Source organism: Panthera uncia, chromosome B4 (assembly GCF_023721935.1).
Source record: "Panthera uncia isolate 11264 chromosome B4, Puncia_PCG_1.0, whole genome shotgun sequence".
Classification (NCBI taxonomy): Eukaryota; Metazoa; Chordata; class Mammalia; order Carnivora; family Felidae; genus Panthera; species Panthera uncia.
Genome location: NC_064809.1, coordinates 127,185,010 through 127,202,404, shown reverse-complemented (window position 1 = coordinate 127,202,404; position 17,395 = coordinate 127,185,010). Strand labels below are relative to the sequence as shown.

Sequence of the window (17,395 nt, the reverse complement as noted above, 5' to 3'; positions counted from 1 at the left end):
CAGAAATCTTTGCCCTACAAAATTTGAGAACCGTGGAGTGTGGCTTGAATCCTGGCGGCCGCCCTCTACACTAGCAATATAACCTCCCCCTCTGGGCCTGTTACCGAGACTAAAAGGCGGGGGGCGGGGGTGGTACAGGGGGCGGGGGTAGGGGATGGTAACTATAACCTCTGCCCCGACTCTCGACCTGCCCCCAGCTGTGAGACTCGAGCCACACGACTAGCTGGAGACGACCGGAGCCCCGGTCACGGTGCGATACAGAGGGGCCGAAGCGTCCGCGAAACACGGGGGGACACAGAAGGGCGGTCACCGCTGCCCGCCCCCAGCCTCCACTGCCGGGCAGCCACGTTTCAATAATTCGGAACGCCCTCTCGGGGCCTCGCCGGAGGCGCCCGTGACGTAATTGTAAACACACCTCCGGCGTCTCGGCTCCTCAGAGACCTATCGGGCCACCTAGCAGAGAGTTGTGACGAACTTCCGGGTCTGCCGTCGCTTTACGACTCGTGCGTTCCGCCCTTGAGTCCGGAGGAAGCAAGAACGCAGTTTACGACAGCGTCGATTGTGTTTACGGCGCCGGCCGCTGCGCGCGCATCTTCTCTCCTTTTTCCCTCTCTGTTCCTCCGAGGGCTGCTGGGTGTGTGGTCTTCGGCCTGGACCATCTCTCGCCATCGGGGCCGCCCGAGGCCTTTACAGGTGAGTGGAGTGTCCCTTAAGGTTCTCCGTATCTCTGGAGCCGGTTTGGGCTGGGCGCAGCCTTCGGGGGCCTTCCGGAAGAGGCCTCTCGTACGTCTCCGGCCACTTCTGCTCAGCTGGGCGGGGCACGAATCCGCCTTTCGAGGACCCCAGGCCCGACACACTTAGAGATGCGGGGCACGGCCTTATGGGTAAGGTTCTCTGACCTTGGGCTCCGCTTTGCGGCCACGGGCTGAGCGACTTTGATAATACCACGTAACCCCTTTGGGTCTCAGGGTCTTTTCAAAGCGATCAGAGGCTCTCTGAGCTGTCGTGGAAGGAGGTACTGACTGTACCAAGCTGAGCAGTGTTCGATCCTGCTCTGAGGAGTCCGCAGTCCGAAGGTTTTCTTTCCTTTTCTGTGAAATGGAAGGCTGTGGTGGAGCAGGTGTGATCTCTGATTTGAAACTCTCCCCCCAGGGACTGATGGCATATGATCTGTGGTGGCCACGGTAATCTGCACAATACCGTGCCCTGCCAGCCATGGGCCCCTTCTGACTGCCCTGTGGTGGCCTCCCCACCCTGTCCCTGTAGCCAGTACAGCTGTCACTTCGATATAACAGAGTGGCTCTTCCTGCTTCTGGTTCTGTTCTGCTCACTCTTATTTTGAATGGGTTGAAGCCAGGGGACTTCCTCCCCCTGGAGAAATGTATGCCAAGCCTTGGATCTGTTTCCTTCTTGAGCTGTGAGAGAGGACTCGATTTCTTAAACGTTTTGAGACATCATTACTGGGTTACTAGGTATAGTCTAAATCCTCATTTTTTCGGGGTGCCTGGGTGGCTCAGTTGGTTGAACATCGAACTTCCGCTCAGGTCATGATCTCACACACCGTGAGTTCGAGCCCTGCGTCGGGCTCTGTGCTGACAGCTCGGAGCCTGGAGCCTGCTTCAGATTCTGTGTCTCCCTCTCTCTCTGCTCCTGCCCCACTCATGCTCTCTCTCTCTCAAAAATAAAACATTGTAAAAAGTAACACCCCGTGTTTTCTCAGCCTGCTGCCCAGCTATAACGTAATGGCAAGAATGTTGGACTTGGTGCAGACAACCCTGGAAATCAAGTCTGTTTTTGAAACAATGGACGGATCGACAGCTGAGCTGCAAATTTTTAATTTAGCATAGTGTCTGACATTGTAGGAGCTCCATAAATACATATTTTAGCGTGAATTGTCTTGAAACTGCCACGCCTGCCCTCAGTCCCCTTTCTGTAGTGTAGCTTAAGCTTAGAGTTGAAGGACGAAGGTCCCTGTTGCTGTCACCCAGGTGTCACTTCTGGAGGAAGCCTGAATCTCTCCCCGTCATGGGACACTGAGAACTTACTAAGGGCACTGTGCCTGTGTGCTTTGATGGCTGCCTCCAGAAATACTCGTGTGGTGAATGTTCCTCTGGGAGCTCACCTGAGGATTATGATGGATGATGAGGTTTTTGATAGAAACCGTCAGGCAGAGATGTGCTCTGTAGCCCCTGGCTTTTTCTCTCTCGAGAGGAGCTGTAGCCTCACACAGAGTGTGAATTCCAGCCAGACTGCTTCGGTTCAGATTTTTTCGTCAACTAGCATTGCAGATTTGAACAACTTCTTAGCTTCTCTGTGCCTCAATTTTCTTACCTGAAGAGTGGGGATGATCTAGCCGCTACACCAGGATCGTTGGGAGGATTTACGGAATTGGTGCAGAGTAAACACTAAGAACAGTACCTGGTACTCGTATCATTATGAACATGTGATGACTGGCCACTTCTACGACCTAAGGTTCATGGTAACGTCAGCTTTCTGACAGGTTCTGTCCACTTGCTCTGCATGAGGGTTTGCATTGATGGCAGAAAATTGGGAGAACGAGAAAGAAAAGTTGAATAGCGGGATATACTTACGGACTCTTTCCCGGCACTCTCTGTAAATGTATTTTTGCAAGTCTAAGTAGTAATGGTGTGGCATTTTACAGCGAAGGCATTTTCATATGCGTAACTATTAAGTCTCTGACCCTGGTCTTGTGGTATGAATTAGACAAGGGTCTCACTCACTTTACAGATGAAAAGACTGAGGCTTAGGGACGCTACGGATTGTTTGCCTTGGTGAAGGTGTTTCTGGAAACTAGATCGTGGTTATTACGCTTGAGAAAAGGTTACTGCATTCCATCAAATCTAAGACCCCGCTGAGTTTAAGAAGCACCACTGTCGTATGTAGACTAAGAAAGAAAAACTGCCATTAAGGTGAGACAGTCCATCAAGCGGAAGATGCAGCCTTATTTCAAAGATATTATAGTGGAAAAAGTGGGTGTCACAAGCAGCACAATACAGTATATGAGTCTTCGTATTTGTCCTCTGAGTTTGAAGTACTCACAGTATTATCTGTGACTGTTCCATTTTGTGTGTCGCTTTTCTAATTTTATCATTCTGTCTTAGCTTACCTCGAATGGAAGGCTTTTTGTGCTTGGAGGCCTTTCTTCACAAAGCTCCTCACATTATTTGTATCTTTAAGATTCTAGAAGATGGCAAAGTTCATGACACCTGTGATCCAGGACAACCCCTCGGGTTGGGGTCCCTGTGCGGTTCCTGAGCAGTTTCGGGATATGCCCTACCAGCCGTTCAGCAAAGGAGATCGACTAGGAAAGGTACTTGGCCCGTCAGTGACGGTGACTCTTTCGAGCCGTGACCGCTGTCGTCCGTTAGATCGTTTTGATTTTATTCTCTCAAAAGAATTTTAACTCCTGTGCTCCTCACGGAGACGCTGGCTGGGAACAGCTATAGTGTCTGGGTCCTTCCAGTAGTCACGGGAGAGCTGGGCACTTGGCAGAGGCATCGTGAGCCAGTCCTTACACTTTCCCAGACTGCGTCTTCGCGTACAGGGGCTTCTGGGTCAGCAGAAACTTGCCTGATTGACCTGCGTGCTCTGTCTTCTCTTGTTGCCTCACAGGTTGCAGACTGGACAGGTGCCACATATCAAGATAAGAGGTACACGAGTAAGTGTTCAACTGACCGCCCAGATCAAGGCCTTGGGAGGATTGTTACTTTTTCCAGTGACCTCCATCCAAAAACATTCCAGGATGGGAACAAAATGCTAACGATAACACATAGTTTTTAGGGGCAGGATCTGAACTGTAGACAATAACCACATACATTTTTTTGAAACGGTCCCAAAACTAAAGACTGGTCATTAAAGAGGTTTAACCTGTTATAGTGGGATTTTTTTTCCTTCCACGTTTAGGGAGCCATACACCCTTTCGCAGATCTGTTGAACTCCTTCCCATTTGGTACCCTAGTGCCTGGGATTTACCGAACCTGTGAAGCCAATCGGTGGACTCCAGGTCTACAACCCCTGATTTTAAGATCTTGTTACAGTAGATGGGTTGGTGGTGTTGGTGTTGTCGTCTCGTTTTTTCCTGTGCCAGTTGAGATTGTTGGAAGTGGCTTAGTTGCAGTGAGTACCCAGTTAGGATGATCTGAGGCTAGGGTCAACAGTAAAGTATATCATAACCCATTAGACCTGTCTGCTTGGGGTACCAGATGATGTAAGTGGTTGCATATTTGCATAACGCATGCCCCATATTTGCCCTTTCTGGAGTAGTAAACCTTAATTCCGGTCCTCATAGAGTAAGGCAGGGTGTGAAATGGGCTTAAGGAACTCAAACTCTGTCTTAACTTAGAAAGTTCTTTAGACCAGAGCTTTCCAGACTGGAATGTGCACAAGAATCACCTGGGGATCTTCTGAAAACATTGATTCTGACGTAGTGGGGCTGGGCAGAGTCCATCAACGTGCACTTCCGTTAAGGGTCCTGAGAGCACACTCGAAATAGCAAGGCTTTAGGGGCGCCTGGGTGGCCCAGTCGGTTAAGCATCCGACTTCAGCTCCGGTCATGATCTCACGGTGCGTGAGTTCAAGCCCCACGTCGGGCTCAGTGCTGACAGCTCAGAGCCTGCTTCGGATTCTGTGTCTCTGTCTCTCTCTGCCCCTTTCCCAGTTGTGCTCTGTCTCTCAAAAATAACTAAAAACGTTTAAAAAAAAAAAAAGTTTTAAAAGAACTAGCAGGGCTTTAGAAGAGCAGGCGTGCAGAGTCTGTAGGTAGTATCTGTTACACGTCGTCCCCTTTGCCTGCAGATAAGTACTCCTCTCAGTTTGGTGGTGGAAGTCAGTATGCTTATTTCCACGAGGAGGATGAAACCAGTTTCCAGCTGGTGGACACAGCACGCACACAGAAAACCGCCTACCAGCGGAATCGGATGCGATTTGCCCAGGTAGGCCAAGAGCCAGCAATCTCACCGTCTTGGGGCCATTATCCGTGGCTGCCACCTGCTAAAAGTGCTTCCTTGCACATAGTGACGGGAGGAAAGTGTGTTCTCCTAGGTCTTCCAGTGACTCCCAAGTAGCTGACCGGTGACACGTTGCACTAAAGTAAACGTGGGCTGGGTCCAGAGATGGTCTAAATAGTTTAGCTTTCTGCTGACCAGTGGCCAGGACCTCATGCCTCTGTGCTGAGAGTGGGGTGTTTGTGCCAGGTGAAAAGATGCCTGATGCCTCATTTAATTGCTGTGTGCAGGCTTTATTAAGTAGATGGTCTGGTCGGGCTGCATCTTCCTATGTATAAAGAGGCAAACTACAACTCTGACAAGGGCCCATAAACCTACTTCAATAAAAAATGTGTGAACGTCTAAGCCAATTCCAAGTACAGACTTACCCCTGGGCACTCCCTGCTGTTGGTCAGATCCCCAAGGTTTTAGCGTGGCTGTTTTTTCTTGATTCCCAGCGGAACCTCCGCAGAGACAAAGATCGACGGAACATGTTGCAATTCAACCTGCAGACCCTGCCTAAGAGCGCCAAGCAGAAGGAGAGGTGAGGTTTCCCACATCCTCCTGGATTGAGTTGTTCTTCCGGGACTGACTGTGCTCTGAAATCACTAGGCCAACGGTGGTCTTCCCCGTCACTGCCAAACAAGCAAAAATTCCTTCCTGAAGGCCGTTAAGCCACTGGTGTAGCCTGGCCTCATTCTCCAAGGGCCAGTTCTTGGCAGACAGCATGGTGGGAAGGTCCCTGGCAGTGGGCGTGTGCACTGGCCGGAAGCGAGGGTAGGTAAGATGAGCTGTGGGGCCCAGCTAGGCTCAGCTCTGCTGTGGCACAGGTCACGCTGGGCCCTGTGAGCTGTGCGGTGCGGCGGCCACACCCAGGCTGGTGCTGCCATCGGACCGTCCATAGGGCGAGTAAAACCCAGCTGGTGGGTGCTGGGGGGCAGTATGCCTCCTGTAGCACTCTTAAGGTCTCCTCTTTTTCACGAAGTCCCTGTTTTCTTAGTTCAGAGAAGTCACTAATGATGCTGAGGTTCAGCCGAAGAGAATGGCAGCTTTTCTGCCTTTTGAAAAGCCAGTGACTCACAGATCTGCACCAACAGCACAGTCTTCTTGTCTTTCTAGAGAACGCATACGACTGCAGAAAAAATTTCAGAAACAGTTCGGAGTGAGGCAGAAATGGGACCAGAAGTCACAGGTAGTGTATCCACACCAGAGTTCTGTCTAGAAATTCAGTTTCGTGTATGTGTTTGGTTTTGTAACTGCTTTATTGAAACATAATTCACATATCACACCATCCACTCATTGAAAGTGTACAAGTCAGTGGCTCTTGGTATATTCACACATACGCGCCAGTCAGTTTCAGAACGTTTGAATCATTGTGAAAACAACACATACCCTTGGGCAGCCGGCCCCGGTTCTCCCCAGCCCTTGGCTGCCACCGGTCTTTTCTGTCTCTGGATGTGCCTCTTCTGGACATTTCACATAAATAGAATCCTACGACGTGTGGTCTTCTGTGTAGCTCCTTTCACAGTTCATCCCTGTTGTGGCGTGTGTCGGCACATTGCTGAATTTGTTGTGTGGACACACTGCGTTTTTGTGGCTGGTTTTTTGTTTTTTTTTTTTTTAACGTTATTTATTTTTGAGAGAGAGAAGGCGACACAACTTGAAGCAGGCTCCAGGCTCCGAGCTGTCAGCACAGAGCCCGATGCCGGGCTTGGACCCACAAAAGGCAAGATCATGACCTGAACTGAAGTCGGAAGCTTAACCGACTGAGCCACCCAGGTGCCCCCACGCTGCGTTTTGTGTACGCGTTCACCAGTACATGGCCGTCCGGGTGGTTTCCACCTGTTGCTATTATGAAAAACGCTGCCGTGAACGTTCACATACAAATGCTCGTGTGGACACTGTGATAATGGAAGAACACGTGAGGGCAAGTGAGGAGCTCCAGATTGCAGCGGTTAGATTTTGCCGGATGTGATGTTTGTATGTTAAGGGTAAATAGCTGACGTCCAGAGAGAAATAAAAGAAGCTGCCACGGCTTCTTTAGGAAGAACCCATACATATGTACATTCCCTGGGCGCCGGCATTACGTGGGAGTCAAGTTCCGGGTTGTTTTTGACCCCTTGACTTCTTCGGTACCCTTCGAGATTGTAAACTCTGAATTCGGGGTCAGGGATTCCGGCTCCTACAGCACCCAGCACGTGGTAAACGTTCTGGACACGTTTATTGGCTAAAAGCCCTTCGTGCTGCTAAGCTGCCTTTTGCTTATGCCTCGCACCGGCTGTAACTCTCTTCCCTCCCCTGGTTTTGCACCGCAGAAACCCCGAGACTCTTCAGTGGAAGTCCGTAGTGACTGGGAGGTGAAAGAGGAAATGGACTTTCCTCAGTTAATGAAGATGCGCTACTTGGAAGTGTCAGAGCCTCAGGACATGTAAGTGGCGCCTTTCGCTACCTTCCGCCATGCACTCGCGTGGACCGGCTGCAGTGAATGTTTTCTCAAGCCTTAGTGTTTCCAGAAAGGATTGGCAGGCGCTTAAATACATTGTATAAGATTAACAGACACTTCTTTATTTTTTTTTTTAAGTTTATTTTATTTTGAGAGAGAGACAGCACAAGCAGGGAAAGGGCAGAGAGAGAGAGAGAGAGAGAGAGAGAGAGAAACCCAAGCAGGTTCCACACTGCCAGCGCGGAGCCCGATGCGAGGCTCGAACTCATGAACAGTGAGATCACGACCTGAGCCCAGATCATGACCTGAGCCGAAATCGAGAGTCAGACGCCAGGCGCCCAACGGATACATTTTTTAAAACTCAGGGCCAAGAGGGGACCAGCAGAGAGTTCGCTGAAGTTAAACTTGAGATTTCTTTCCGCTTCCTGACCTCACGAGCAAAAGAGAAACTTAAGTTACGTAGCTCTTTCCGCAGGACGAGAAAGACCACAGGTCGTCCGCAGGAAAGCTTTTCCCGATGTTTCAAAGAGCTGCTTACCTGAAGCAGATTCAAACAAACAGCTGATCTCCTTCCCATTTGCTTTGCGTGTCTTCCCCGCCTGCCCTCAGTGAGTGCTGTGGGGCCCTGGAATACTACGACAAGGCCTTTGACCGCATCACCACGAGGAGTGAGAAGCCGCTGCGGAGCATCAAGCGCATCTTCCACACCGTCACCACCACGGACGACCCGGTCATCCGAAAGGTGGGCGCCCCCTTCCGCCGCTCGCCACCCCCCTGTGTGGGGAGTGCCGCCGGCCTCTACAGCTGAGGCCTCGGGAGGAACAGAGCCCGCGGGGACCTACGTGAATCATCTGAGCCTTGGAAAGCCCTTTATTTTATTTTTTATTTATTTTTTTTTTATTTTTTTATTTTTTAACGTTTATTTATTTTTGAGACAGAGACAGCATGAACGGGGGAGGGTCAGAGAGAGAGGGAGACACAGAATCTGAATCAGGCTCCAGGCTTTGAGCTGTCAGCACAGAGCCTGACGTGGGGCTCGAACCCACGAACCGTGAGATCATGACCTGAGCCGAAATCAGACGCTTAACCGACTGAGCCACCCAGGCACCCCCAGTTTCCATGTTTTTAGTTTTGCTTTTATTTATTTATTTATTTAATGTTTATTTATTTTTGAGAGAGACAGAGACAGAATGCGAGTGGGTTAGGGGCAGAGAGAGAGGGAGACACAGAATCTGAAACAGGCTCCAGGCTCTGAACTGTCAGCACAGAGCCTGACATGGGGCTTGAACTCACGGACCGTGAGATCATGACCTGAGCCGAAGTCGGCCGCCTAACCGACTGAGCCACCCAGGCGCCCCTCCGAAAGCCCTTTAGATGCGACGCTCCTGAATCAGACAGGATTAGGTGGAAGTACGGGCCCCTTGCTGGTTAGCCCCTGATGCTGGTAATAGAGCAGAGCCGGGCCCGCTTCCCAGCCCTGCCGCACTTCCTGGCACCACCCCCTCGCATCTCCTACCTCTGAAGTGGGTCGGAGGCACTTACCGCACACCATCGGGGTGAGGGGTGTGAGGTGCCATCCCGGAACACTGCGGGCGCTCAGAGAGCCGCGGGGTCCCTCGTACCTTGGGATGGGGACCGCCAGCAGGCAGACCTGCCGCACACACGCTCCTCACATGGCTAGAGGGCGCGTGCACGCGGGAGGGTGTGAGGGCCCCTTGCAAACGAGTCCTCTGTGCGAATGGGCAGTGAGACCGAAGTGTCTTCGCATCTTGCCCTCTGCCCTCTTTGCAGCTGGCAAAAACTCAGGGGAACGTGTTTGCCACCGATGCCATTCTGGCCACGCTGATGAGCTGCACCCGCTCTGTGTACTCCTGGGACATCGTTGTGCAGAGAGTTGGGTCCAAGCTCTTCTTCGACAAGAGAGACAACTCTGACTTTGGTAAGAAGCCTGTCTGGGAGCGAGGCGACGGGGTTGGGTGTTCTGAGGGCTCAGAGCAAGTCCCTGGTCCTGGAGCAGGGCTGGGAGGTGGCCTGTCTCCCCACGGGCAGTGACAGCTATGGCCAAAGCCCTCCCGGCCCCCTGAGAGGCCTGGCAGAGGGAAGGACGGTCCCTGCTGTCCCAGCTCGAGGTGCCAGCTTCCTGAGTCCTCCCGGGACCCCAGCGCTGTGCTGGCAAGCGTTACCCGTTTGAATGGCACTTTACTGACTTTCAGCTCTCCGTAGCACCTTTAACGTTACCTTCACTTTTTTTTAATGCTTTTTTTCTTCACTTCGGTGTGTTTATACAGGGAAAAATACATTTGCCTGTATTTCACACGACACAGACGTGTGCGCGCGCGCGCCATGGGGGGAAACCAGGTCGCTGAGAACTAACGGCAGTGAGACAGAATGATACAATTACATTCTACGCCTGAGCCTTGGGGCCCTCTCTCTGTTAAAAAGCTAACAAAATCAGACAGGCTCTTGAAGAATCCAAACAGATTGAAATGGGGTAGGCTTCTTACAGCTTGCTCGACTGTGACATTAGAGGGGATCTAAAGTTACCCGGCAGCACTCCCCACTCCCTCCCCAGCCTGCCCGCACTTGACGGAGCCATGTGAGTAGGTGGCGGGTCTTGGAAGGACAGGCCTGCGTCGCTGGCCCCTCCCTGCAGTGCCCGGCACACCGTGGGCGACCCGGTTTCACGGGTGCGTGACACGCCGCCGCTTTTGCAGACCTCCTGACGGTGAGTGAGACCGCCAACGAGCCCCCACAAGATGAAGGCAACTCCTTCAACTCGCCCCGCAACTTGGCCATGGAAGCGACCTACATCAACCACAACTTCTCCCAGCAGTGCTTGAGAATGGTGAGGCGGTGAGAGTGTCTGGGCGTCGGCTTCTGTTTCGTCAGCTACCGTTTACTGAACGTCTGCTTTGTGGTAGGCTCCGGGGGTGTGGGACCGAGCAGGACAGACAGGGTCCCCGCCTGTCACAGAGGAGCTCCAGGCTGGGGCTTTGAGGTCAGGCTGCCTGACCGAACCTTAGATGCAGTGCTTTGGAGCTTTGGGGTGTGGGGTAGGTTTCTTGTCTGGAAAGTCAGGATACTAATAATACTTACCTTCCACTGATAGGCCGTATAGATACCTTCAGTGTCGGACAGATAACGCTGATCTATACAAATACAGCGTTTAGGTGTTGAGGATATAGCGGTACACAAAGTTCCTGCCCTTAAGAGGCTGTGTTATCGTGGAGGAGGAAAGACCATAAACCTAGGTTGTGACAAACGGTGATGTGTGCTGTGGGGCAAAATGAAACAGGAGGGGCATGGCCGCTAATTAAATGAGATACTCGAAGCTCGCCGGCAACACGTATAAGCATTCAAGATCCATCGGGGTTCATGCTTAAGGTCAGGAGGGGTAAATAGCCACCCGCCACGCAGGGAGCCCACAGCCCCCTCGAGGGCCCCAGGGAGCCGGCCACGGCTGTAACTAAGCAAAGCGCAGGGTCTGGCCGATGGGCTTGGAAGCAAGTACTTGCTGTCTGGTGACACCTTTGTCTGTTGACAGGGAAAGGAGAGATACAACTTCCCCAACCCAAACCCGTTCGTGGAGGACGACATGGACAAGAATGAAGTCGCCTCCGTCGCATACCGGTATGTCAACCCACCTGCGTGGGGTGGCTTCTCTGAAACGGGGGGTCTCCAGTGACCAGATAAGCTCCTTGTGCGTTGCAGTTACCGCAGGTGGAAGCTCGGGGACGATATCGACCTTATTGTCCGTTGTGAGCATGATGGTGTCATGACCGGAGCCAACGGGGAAGTGTCCTTCATCAACATCAAGACCCTCAACGAGTGGGATTCCCGGGTGAGGCATGCTTCGTCACCCTGTCTGTAGTTCCTGCGAGCGTGTTGTCCCCGGCTGGTGTTTGCGAACCTCGGTTTCGTTTCCGCGTGCGTTACTTACAGAGCTTCCAAGATTTTTTTTGTCTTCAGAGTTTTTCTCCACCTAGTTCCTCATTGAGAAAGAGAACGTGTGTGTGTGTGTGTGTGTGTGTGTGTGTGTGTGTGTGTGTGTGTAGAACAGAACATGCTTATGGTTGAAGAACTTTTCTGCTTACTTTGCACATGGGAGCCAGTAGGAACTACCTTCTGACAGGACTCTCTCCTTCTCTATTCCACGCTGACCTCCCGTTGGCGTCTGCTCCCTGCAGGCGTCTGGTTTTGACCTCTCATCTGGGCTGGCGGGTTTCCTCTAAGCCTGGGAGCTCTTTGAGCTGTTCTTTCATTTACTGCAGCCACTACCTTCTTCAACCTTCTGATTCCTTTTTCCAACTCCTTCACTTACTGAACTCAGAGACTGTTAGGTTAGCTAAGATTTGGCTCTTCGGGAGGCATCTTGAAAGAAATGCGCTTCCTTCATTTTTCCACTCTCTACTTCCCTCTCGTGCTGGTGCTCCGTGAGTTTTGGGCTGCTTCCCTTTCTGAAGTTGCCCAGGCTTCTGTGCCTGAACTGGCAGTGGGTGGCAGTGCTCCTGGGTGCTGCTATAGAACAAAGGGTCCTCAGAAGGAAGGACGGCTCGGGCTAAGCCAGTGTTGAACAAGGGTCTGATGAGATGGAGCCTGTGGGCCATTTCCTTCTGACTTCGTTAGAGGCACAGGATTAACATTAACTGCTGCTGATTCCCACTCCCTGGGTGTTCCTTCGCCTCCGTCAGCTGACGGAAGAGCACTCCAGAAGCATTTCTGCAGACCTAGCTCTGAGGCCAGTGGCCTCTTCTCCGACTGTCCTCCAGGCCTCCCTGTAGCGTTCAGCATCGCTGTAGCCGTGTGGCCTTGCCCTCTGTGCTGTTCCCTCACTCTAGTCCCGTACATTTCTTGGTTCCCTTCACTTGTTTTGACACCAGTGGAGCCTTCTTTCAGGGTCAGTTCCCGACGCGGCTGTTTTTGCCATAATGACTTCCTCATACAGCCTTGTATTAGTTTCCATTTGCTCCATAACAGATGACAGCAACCTAGAGGCTTAAAGTGAATCTGAAGGTTCTGGAAGAAACTTCCAAGCTCATTCTAGTTGGCAGAGTTCGGAGTTCCTTGCAGTTGTGGGACTGGGGTCCCCGTTCTCCTGCCACCGTCAGCTGGGGCCTCTCGGCTCCTAGAGGTCACCACACCCCGTGCCCTGGGGGTCATCCACATCCCGCACCATGGGTCCCCTCCGTCTTCCAGGCAGAAACAGCACGGCAGGTTCTTCCAGTCTTCGACTTCTCTGTGTCTGGCTTATGCCCAGATTTAAGAGATTCGGGGTTAGGTGAGGCCCACCCATAGTCTCCTTAAGGGACCTTAATTACGCGTGCAGAATCCCTGACGTAGAGGGAGCGTAAGCACCGGAGCAGGGTTTCCTCATCCATACGGCCTCCACCCGCACTCGGGTAGGCGCCGTAGGGGGCCACCGTAGAACTCGGCCTACCCCAGGCCTCAGCCTTGAACTCTTAACAGTGATTCCTCACATCTCTGGCTCGGCTGTGTACCAGCTTTGGGTCTCTCCTGCTCCCTCAGGCTCGGCCTCGAATGGTCCCCGCCGCGTCCCCCTCCCCCACACAGACTCTTCGGTCACCCTGCTTTCCGACGCTGTTGATTATGCCTGTTACTGTGCATTGACTCGTCTCCTAACTGACCCTCGTGCCCTCCTCCATCCCACCCCCCCCCCCCCCACCCCACCCGGTTGATCTCTGCCAATTAATTCTGTCGAGCAGCACAGATTTGTGGAGAGGCCCTTAAAATGCCACAGCAAACTCGCAAGGGTAATTTTGAAGAAACACATGTGTCCAAATACTGCTCCTGAAAGGTTTTGGTCTAACTACTTGAACTCTAGTAGTTGTTTTTTTTTCGCCTGTGGTTGCCATGAACCGAGACAGGCTGAGCACGTTGTGCCACGCGAACTTCCAGCAGTCACTTCACTCTGGGCCTCGAGTTCCCAAGTCTCAGAAAGAGGTGGCTGGGGAAGATGGTCCCTCCTTCGTGGGCACATGTATATCCACAAGGCCAAACTGACCTCCTCCCCCTCTGCAGCCTCCACCCCCCACCCAGGGCTGACCCGGCCTGTCTTTCCCAGCCTCTGTCACTGGCCTCCCCTTGGTCAGCTAGCGCGTTCCCCCCACGAAGCCCTTCTTACCACACAACGCACGGTGAACCCTTGTCCCCGCCGTTCATCTGGCACTCGGTCGGCTTGTGCACGCGTTGTGTCCTTGTCTAGACAAGCTCTTGTGGAGAGAGGAGTTGCCGTCTGCCGGGTGGCACGTCTCTGCCTTTACGGTGATGACAGTCCTACCCGTGATTTACGTGCAGACTCCCCCACTTGCAAGTCAAGCCCCCCGGGGAGTCCCTTCTCGGCCGGAGGAGGTTCCAGGCCTTGGGCGGTAGGAGCCCACCCTCATTCTTGTGCCCGGGCTCTCCTCCTGCAGCACTGTAACGGCGTAGACTGGCGTCAGAAGCTGGACTCCCAGCGAGGGGCTGTCATTGCCACCGAGCTAAAGAACAACAGCTACAAGTTGGCCCGATGGACCTGCTGCGCCTTGCTGGCCGGGTCGGAGTATCTCAAGCTTGGGTGAGACTCTGTCTGGGGGCCGTGAAGTCTGCCAAGAGGAGGGGTGCGCGCGGAGAGACCCGTGCCTGCCTTTCCCCCTCCCTTGGGAAGAACTGGCACTTGGCCCCAGGCATTGCTGTGTCTCAGTGCGGCCCCGCCCCCACGGCACTAACACCCCTTCCCCCCCCCCCACCCCGCTAGTTACGTGTCCCGGTACCACGTGAAAGACTCCTCACGCCACGTCATCTTGGGCACCCAGCAGTTCAAGCCCAATGAGTTTGCCAGCCAGATCAACCTGAGCGTCGAGAACGCCTGGGGCATCCTGCGCTGTGTCATCGACATCTGCATGAAGCTGGAGGAGGGCAAGTACCTCATCCTGAAGGACCCCAACAAGCAGGTCATCCGCGTCTACAGCCTGCCCGACGGCACGTTCAGCTCTGACGAGGACGAGGAGGAGGAGGAGGAGGAGGAAGAGGAGGAAGAAGGTGTGTGGCAGGCCTCGTTCTGAAGCCTAGAGTGAGCTGTAGGCTGGCTAGGGCCCGAGCCTCGTGGCCACCAATCTCTCTCTGTAGCCTTGATGTAAAACTTGCTGACGGTTCCGAGACCGGACTTTGGGGCAGCCTCCAGTCTGGCACTGGGAGCTGCTTTCAGGAGCCTTTAGATCCCAGGGGTCTGAGGAGGAGAGATGGGCTCTGGGCTAGTCACGTGGGCCCAGAGCCGCCTCTCCCTGCTTCACCAGAAACGCGTTGGCCCCACGAGGAACCAAAAGGCTTCGGAGTGGAGGTGGTGACAATCCTAAGCAGCTCACCAGTACGGCACGGCTCATTTCTCTAACCTTTTTGTGTCTTTCAGAGGAAGAAACTTAAACCAGACGGTGATGCGGAGCTGGAGTTTGTCCCACTGAGCCTAGAAGGGCCTTGGATGCCTAGCAGGATGCTTGTTTGCTTGCTTGCTCTCTGCAGTTGAACAGGGAGAATAAAGCGTAACTGTTCAGTCTCTTACCTTCATCACGTGCTGACATTGTGACCGGCAGCCATTCCACCCCCCCTCCCCCCATAGCCCTTGGAAGAGGGAGGTGAGATACAGCAGTTTTCTACCTGGAGTTCATAATCACGGCTCCTTCATTTGTTCTTGAGAGATATTCGTGTCACACCGCTGTTAAAGGGTGAGCGCCCTAGGTATTTTCATTCCTGGACCCCCCCTGACACAAACCGTTGCTGGGGAGTGTCGTCAGTTGTGAGGGGCCTCCTGGAGGTCCCCGTAGGAGGTCCATTTCCACAGACGTGGGTGCCTGCTAGCTGTGCGCCAGACCCGTCTGTTGCCCCTGGGAGACATAACTCCCTAGTGAAAGGTAAAGCAGGGCACGGTCTTGGAAGGTCGAGGTGGGTGTGCTGTTTATGAAGAAGACTGCCCCACAAGATTCTGATGGATGTTCCAGTGGGTGATGCTCAATGGTTTGTAAATTATTTTCAAGTTTGGTTCGGGCAGGTGACAGTCTCAAGCTGGCACCCTCAAAGCAATGTGTCATAAATCTGCCACAGATGCTTAGGGTATGCCAACTTTTTTTTTTTTTTTTAATGTTTATTTTGACAGCAAGAGCATGCGAGCTGGGGAGGGACAGAGAATCCCCAGCAGGTTCTGCCCTGTCAGTGCAGAGCCCGACACAGGGCTCAGTCCCACGAACGATGACCTGAGCTGAAATGAAGAGTCAGGAGTCAGACGCTTAACCAACTGAGCCACCCAGGCGTCCCTGTAAAGTTTTTATAAATGAATAGTGTTCTGTTCTGGACACTAGGAAGTAATTACCTTGCCAGGTATACTAAGCTTTCTATAAATACATCCTCTGAGCCTGAGCCCAAACTGTAATGCTGGTTGAAGTGACATCAGTGTACTGATGAGGAAACAGGCTCAGCTTTTGAGTAACCTTCCTAAAGTTACCATTTAACCAAAGTAATTGAGCCTCAGAAGGCAATGAAACATTTATTCCTGTTCACGTTAGCTAGTGCATGAAGCATGCTTCCTGGGGAGTCTGTGAAATAGGCAGATTGTTAAAAGTGGTGTGACAAGTGCCATGGGCGTTCAGACCTGGGCCTGGTACTCCCCCAAACTGCCTCTTGCAACCCCATGATGCAGTCCAGCGGGATTCACTGGGGGAGGGGGGCAGGTGGAAGTTCGTTCCAGCCCTGGTCTCTGAAACCTTGGCACTGGCTTCCACACGCTTCATTTATTTTCTCTATCCCCTACCTCTGTCCATCCTGCTTGGGGCCATCAAGCTGCACTGCTTCAGTCCCGACTCCGAAACCTTCCACTGCTGCCTGTAATTCAGGGTCAGCCTACTCTCAAGGCCCTGCCCTGCTTTATCGGGCCAGATTTCCCACCACTCCCCAAATAAGACCAGTAACTATTTCAGGTACTTCGTTACTTGCCAGCACATATTCTCAAGTCTTCACAACCACTAGGAAGCAGACCTTCCTACCTTAGTTTTGGTTAGGTACTTGGCATAGCCCGTCTGGTTTTGGTGTTTAGTCAACAAATGCTTACTGATGGCTCCCTATTTGCCAGATACTGGAGAAAGCACCGAGGTCACCAGAGTGAATAAGATCATTTCTGCTCTATGGAACTTTTCTCTCATGTGGACACAACCTATAAATAGATGAGTGGCATTCCTTAGTGGATACGTTGTTCTGAGAGATGGAGGGAGACTTCTCTAGAGGACCCAGGGCCAATTTTTAACTAGAGGCTCCAGCCATGCGAAGCTAGACCGCAGAGTTCTTTCCACACTAGGCATGACTGCCCTAACCAGGAGCACTCTTGGCCCCGTCTCACCGAACTGCTTAACGCCCCCTTGAAGGTTCCTGTATTCTCAAAACTGCATATGTTCTGCCCTGTAAATCTAATGCAGAATCCACATTCCACCTCTGCAAAGCCAACCTCCATCAGCCAGTTCACCTGAAAAGCGGTTCTCCATCATCCGGCCATCCATCCACGTTGCGTGCTTCAGCCACACCCAGTTGCTGTGAATTAGCAGTGGATTTGCGTCTATACTGGCCTATCACAGGCCCCTTTGTTTACAACATTACCAAGAACACAACACGTGACTCATGAATTAGAAACTTCTTGGAAAGAGCTCATAATTTGGAGTAAAAGGGGAGGGGTGAATTCCAGGTTCCACCGAACTGGGTGGTCTCAAGCAAATCGCTCCTAAACTTCCATTTTGGCCAGTGGCTACACAATGTAGGAAACAGAATCGCCTGCTTCTCCGGGTTGGTGGGACAGTCAGCCAATCACGGATGTTACTTTGCAAACAACGGACTGAAACCCTGTAGCAAACACCTGTTAATTTCTTTTTTCTGTCCTGACTTCACTAACCTGGCTTCCAGGCTCCCCAAACTGGGT

General features: G+C 52.4%; 1 protein-coding gene across 2 annotated transcripts; it reads left to right on the top strand.

Moving 5' to 3' along the window:
• Positions 1–580: 580 nt before the first annotated feature.
• EIF3D (eukaryotic translation initiation factor 3 subunit D) lies at positions 581–15,006 on the top strand. Of its 2 annotated transcripts, none has more exons than XM_049626265.1 (15): positions 581–693; positions 3,199–3,331; positions 3,634–3,679; positions 4,816–4,952; positions 5,462–5,547; positions 6,123–6,195; positions 7,319–7,431; positions 8,056–8,188; positions 9,238–9,385; positions 10,161–10,291; positions 10,991–11,076; positions 11,158–11,287; positions 13,878–14,020; positions 14,201–14,484; positions 14,852–15,006. In XM_049626265.1, the coding sequence occupies exons 2-15, from the start codon at positions 3,209–3,211 to the stop codon at positions 14,863–14,865; spliced, it is 1,647 nt and encodes a 548-aa protein (XP_049482222.1). In that variant the 5' UTR covers positions 581–693; positions 3,199–3,208; the 3' UTR covers positions 14,866–15,006. The 2 variants fall into 2 exon arrangements, with proteins under 2 accessions (XP_049482222.1, XP_049482223.1); XM_049626266.1 differs by lacking the exon at positions 581–693 and adding an exon at positions 866–884.
• The last annotated feature ends 2,389 nt before the right edge of the window (positions 15,007–17,395 follow it).